This window comes from Rhagoletis pomonella, unplaced genomic scaffold (genome assembly GCF_013731165.1).
Source record: "Rhagoletis pomonella isolate Grant_MI unplaced genomic scaffold, Rhpom_1.0 Rhpom_scaffold_00011, whole genome shotgun sequence".
Taxonomy (NCBI): Eukaryota; Metazoa; Arthropoda; class Insecta; order Diptera; family Tephritidae; genus Rhagoletis; species Rhagoletis pomonella.
In genome coordinates this window covers 920,097-925,926 of record NW_023458565.1, presented here as the reverse complement: position 1 = coordinate 925,926, position 5,830 = coordinate 920,097, and the positions used below count along the sequence as shown (strand labels likewise).

General features: G+C 35.2%; 1 protein-coding gene across 2 annotated transcripts; it reads left to right on the top strand.

Annotated features, from left to right (window-relative positions):
* The first annotated feature begins 1,146 nt into the window (after nucleotides 1-1,146).
* On the top strand, nucleotides 1,147-2,464 carry LOC118747267 (EEF1A lysine methyltransferase 2-like). Of its 2 annotated transcripts, none has more exons than XM_036481268.1 (2): nucleotides 1,147-1,222; nucleotides 1,342-2,464. In XM_036481268.1, exon 2 carries the CDS (start codon nucleotides 1,349-1,351, stop codon nucleotides 2,012-2,014), a length of 666 nt encoding a protein of 221 aa, XP_036337161.1. In that variant the 5' UTR covers nucleotides 1,147-1,222; nucleotides 1,342-1,348; the 3' UTR covers nucleotides 2,015-2,464. The 2 variants fall into 2 exon arrangements, with proteins under 2 accessions (XP_036337161.1, XP_036337160.1); XM_036481267.1 differs by having other exon boundaries at nucleotides 1,157-1,261.
* Nucleotides 2,465-5,830: the final 3,366 nt, after the last annotated feature.

Sequence of the window (5,830 nt, the reverse complement as noted above, 5' to 3'; positions counted from 1 at the left end):
CACAATTTTCCACTCGATCTAAAAATCGATCGTACATGGGACTCTTATTCCAATGGCAACTCGCAGTAGTCTAAATAAAAGCCTTTAACGGCCGTTTTCACTAGCTCTGGTTAACACTAATCGCCAGTCAAACATCGTTGCCGACGTTACCGACCCAATGTAATATGCATGGAGTCAGTAACGTAGGCAACGATGTTTAACTGGCGATTAGTGTTAACCAGAGTTGGAGAAAACGGCCCTAAGGATGTTCTTTATGCGTAATTTCGTTAAAAGAAATCTAAATATGTTATATAATTATGAGCTTTGCTATCTAAACAAGGTATCTGAAATTAATATGTATAACCAATGTATTGTTTTAATTGTCTGTACTTTTGATTATAAGTTTAGGGCCTTATTCATAAAAAATGAAGTAGGTTTAAAGAGCTTTATAAATTGACGCCTTCATACATTTTTGAATTTATAAACCTTTTATAAAGCTACTTTATTTTTTATGAATAAGGCCATTAATCTTTACTTTTTACAAGTTTTAGGGCTGGTTTCTCAAAGCCTGGTTGCTCAAAGCCTGGTTGACACTAATCCCCGGTTAAACACCGTTATCGACGTTACCGACACCATGTTATTTGAATGGAGTGGAAAACGTCGATAATGATGTTTAACCAGGAAGTAGTGATAACCAGATATTGAACAACCGGCCCTGAGTAACCGGCCATTATTGTACTAATGATTCTGTAATAAATGAAAGGAAATGAAACAGTTTTTCAATAATGTAACAAAAGAGAAGCGAGTTTGGCCAAAACAATTAAATGTCTCTAAAAATTTCCGTTAAAAACATAATTAGCTTAATTAATTTGAAATTTTGTACAATTTTGCTTATAACTTATTTCGTGAAATAATGTGAAATAATGGACTGTATGCATAAAACCTAAGCAAATGCTCTTTCTTAAAATTTCAGACCTTTTTAAGTCTTTACGTCATACGGCCCAATAACTGAAAAACCCTATGCAAATCGATAAATCGATGTATTCCCGTCGATGGGTCCAAAAATATTTTTGTATTTTTCGATGTACCGAATCAAAGAAATACATCGATTTTGCCACTGAAATCCCTAACCAGAGAACGTATTGCATAAAACATAGAATCTACGTTCTCTGACCATGGCTGTCAAGTTTTGCAAAACGTCAATCATGGCAATAGCAAACTTCGCGTAAAAACACAAATAAAAGTTACGTTTTTACTACTGGCAAATTTTTCTATCTCGCAAGTACATGTGCCCAAAGTTATATTTATTATTTACATTACATTAATTGTTTTAATACAAATACATACAATTATACCGTGTAGAAGTAAGATGTCTGTGGATGAGCTGAATGGCTCCGAGCTTGGTACCAAAGAATATTGGGACAACAGCTACGACCGTGAAATTAAAAACTACAAAAATTATGGCGATGTTGGTGAAATTTGGTTTGATGAGGACTCCCAGGTTCGCGTCATAAACTGGATAATGAAGCAGGATAATTTATCAACAGATATAAAGATAATTGACATGGGATGTGGCAATGGCATGCTTCTAATTGAATTGGCACGCGAGGGATATACCGACTTGCTTGGCGTAGATTACTCTCCCAATGCTATTGAGTTGGCCAAACAAATTGCCAAAGATCAAGAATTGATCATTCGTTACGAGGTCGCCGATCTGCTAAATAACGAACTTTTTCTGCAACAAATAGACACTCCTTTCGGCATTGTGCATGACAAAGGTACTTATGACGCTATCAGCTTATGCCCGAAAAATCCAAAAGAAAAACGGGAGGCTTATATTCGTACAGTTCATAGTATTATGGATGAAAAAAGTGTTTTTATTATAACATCGTGTAATTGGACTGAAGATGAACTCATAATTAGTTTTGTTGATAAATTTGTCAAGAAATGTACAATTCCCACACCCTCGTTTAAATTTGGAGGCAAAGTTGGAAATGTAGTCAGCTCCATAGTTTTTACTAAGAAAATAAGCTAATAAAACTTGTCTGAAATAAACTTTGTTAATTAAGAACATCTGATGCAGATACATAAATACTGTGCATGGAATCGCGTTTTCTTGCGTTAATATACATATATTCCATGGATAAATCTTTGGCATAAGTTCAGAATACGGCCCGTTAAGCTGGAACAAAACAAAAAAAGAGGGCGTGGACCGTCCTTTTTTCTAACTTACATGGTATAAAAATTTTTATGGCAAACATATTTTCGGGGTAATGGTGGGGCGAAGGGGGAATTTTCGAAAATTTAAAATGACCATATTTCGAAAAATTCCTGACCGAATTTGAAAAAATGGGTATCGTGAGAACGAGAGAGAGTTGCTAGTTCCTTGGTAAAAAAAGAAGGTAGTTTCCATAAACAACTTCTTGACGGATACTTAGATCTTTGAAGCTTCATAATAGCCCTGTTCGCGTACGCACTATCCAGTAAAGTCCAGTACTAATTTTACTGGTTTTTACTGGATGTCGTTTTCGTACGTAAAAACTTGCAGCAAGGCGAATTAATATAAGGTGATAGCAGGAGAGCAAAAACAAAAATTTACATGTATTTTGTTTTTGCTTTGGTGGCATTAACTGTCAAAATCTGTAAGTGTGTGTGTGGAAATTCAAACAAAATTTTTCAATTTGACATCTAGTAACACCGCTTTATATAAATTCGCCTTGCTTGCAAGAAACTACCAAAGGAGTGGAATTTGATACAGCAAAAATGACAGCTGAACTTTCAAGTTTTACTGGATACATTTTTACTAGCAACTATTTGCTAGTAAGAAAAACAGCTGATGGCGTGGTGCTTAATGCAATTCCCATTACCAAAAGAATGGTTTGTGGTGCTTTTAGAGTTGCAAATATATATTAAGATGAGAAATACATATATTTTTCTTAGAAAATTGCGTTGAAAAATAACAAACTAATCAGTTCATAAAACTTGCAACTTCTTGCTGGTTTTCGTACTTTCTTGCACAGGATATACAGTAATAAAAGGAGTGTTCGCTATGCAACTGCCAGTAAGAATTAGCCAGTAACAAAATTCAGAGAATAAAATACTTTACTCTCCCAAAGAGAAAAACTTACCAAGTTTTGCGCGAACAGGAATTAGCAAACATTTGCAAGATTCACTGCCAGCCGGCGCCCGCGGTTGTATTTCGAGCATAATAAATTTTTTAAATTATATCAGGTAGAAATCAAAACAGGACCTTTACGTATATTTCTTATTCTGGCTTTCTTCAACATACGCTTCAATTTCTTTGTGGAAGTCACTGTCGGATTTCCTATATCGACAGCGGTGTCGAGTGCGTTCCGATTACGAATACACCTTTTTCAGCCGCGTACCTTTCAATTATTTGGAATTAATTAAATTAATTGAGTAATCAAATAGTTCATACTTCTTTCATTAGTAAATCGCACCAGGATTGTTCATTTTTAAATTTAACGAACTCGTTGATTCAAATTAATGTTGACAAAAATGCAACCGTGTGCCACAATCCTGCTTGCAAATTCTTACTGGCAAAAATTTTCCCAGCACGAATTTGCAACTTCCCCTCCAAATGAAATGTCAAAATTATGCTCTCTCCTTGCAAGTTTTACTGGGTTTTTGGCTAAACTCACACGATTTGGTAATAATTGGTACCAACTTGTACACATTTTTTGGATAGCGAACACTCCTAAAGCTTTTCGCAGTTTTTCACCAATTGGGCCCCGAGGAGCGCTTTTGGGTTGTGTGCTGCGTTTTCGATTTTCGCGCACGGCAACACTTACTGTGGGGAATTTCACCTCATGATTAGAAAAAGGTTTTTCGAGGATAAAATATATATAATTGTGATATTTATGAACCAAATGTAGGTTAAGTATAGTATCAATGCTTAATTAAGAATAATATCAATAGTTAATAATTAGCGCTTGTGTTTCTATAAACTGGAAACTCACATCGTATTTTTATTAAAAAAACTTGAATTTTGTGAACTTATCAAGGAAAAGTCTAAATTTCCGAATATATTTATCTCTTTATTACAAAAAAAAAGGTTTGTTTAGTTATAGAGACTTCAATGCCTGCCAGCGCATCCGTCCAGACAGCTCATTAAGCACACCCAAGTTTGAGCGGAACTCGTCAAAAATACTTAATACCATGTTCTGACCGACATCGAAAACATGTTTTCGTTGCTAAAACTGGTTTTCGACCTAAAACTTGTGTTTTCGTCCCTGTAAAATCTGTCAAACGAAAACCAGTTTTCGCTGAAAACTACTTGAAAACTCACGTTTCACTCATTCCAATCGGTGTCTTCACTAGTTTTTTTCGATTATTAATAGAAGTGCGTATAATTCCAAGACACGCATTTGGTTGGAGACTGCGTTGGTAATGGTGGTCATAAGTTCAGCCAACACATTCAATGCTACATAATACAAGGTTAGATAATTATTGACAGCAGCGTTTTGACACTCCCTTCCAAAAGGTTGCATTTGCAAAGGACAAAGAAAGGGGAAGAATGAAATCTCTTGGTGCGATAATGGTAGTAGAAAAGTACGCAAAGTAGGCAATTAGTAGTGAAACTCCTTTTGTAAATTTTAATGTATTTGCAGAAAATCTGCCATATTGAACTTAATATTGATATATCTACGTAAATTATGTAATTTATATGCTATTTAGCTGTATAAAAACTGCAAAATAACTCAAAATTAAAATAAAACTACTATGAGATTTATATAAACATCCAATTTAAAAATAATTTATGTTTTCATCAGTTTAATATGCTTCATATGCATATACAAATAAATATATTGCACAAAAGCTTATACTTGTATTGCACTCCAAAGCTACACTTTTTCCAAGTAAATTTGCAAAGAATCAACACGGTGCCAATGCTACGGGAGCGGTGCGAGAGAGACAACTGTCAGTTTATCGAACCTTGTATTATTGAATCATGCCCCGAGGAGTACTCAAAAAGGTTTATTAAGACTATGTTTATACACGGAAACTTTTGTCGACGCGATTTTTCACATTCCCTTTTTGTGTTTCTCATTACATTTACCCACGGCGATTTGTGTGTATGCAATTGTTGTCAGCTGTGAACAGCGGTTCAATTTACACAGACGAACGAGAGTACAAAGCGTATTGCCCGAGCACGAGCAACTCGGCGCCCCTCTCCTTTCCACGTCCCGCTCTCTCCTACAAACGTCGAGTTGCGGCACCAAAAATCGCCGTGTGTAAATGGGCACTAAATGCTTATATCAAGATACAAAAAGCCCACGCCAATATATAACTTAACCAAAAACTTGAATTCAACAGAATTGAAACTTGTAAAAGCAAATAGAAAACACAAAAGAGAATGAGCAAGAATTGCTTTCAAGTACTAGAATCATGTAAATCGGGGTTATCTAGCAAACAAATTTCATCTAAGAATGTTCGATATCGAATCGATTATTCTGAATATCTATATTTCATGGCATGATACTCGATTTTTGGAATCGTTATTCCAAGGTCGATATATCGAACACATCGATACTTTACCCGCAATATCGATATTTAAGTTGAAATTTATTTTTGATCTACAAAAAAGTGCATGGGAAAATACTAAAGTAGGTTTAATCAGCAGCTTGTGGGATTTATTTAGCTCTTAAATTTGACAAACCGCTTTAGTCGACCGGCATGCCGTTTTAATCCTCAGTAAATATACAAGAAGGAAATAACACAATCAGGTGAGTTGACAGGCAGGTCTAATATTCTATTCAATTGGAAGTAGGATTTTCAATAAAGATTTTTCCGATATCGATATTGTTCAGCCCGATATATCGCCATATCG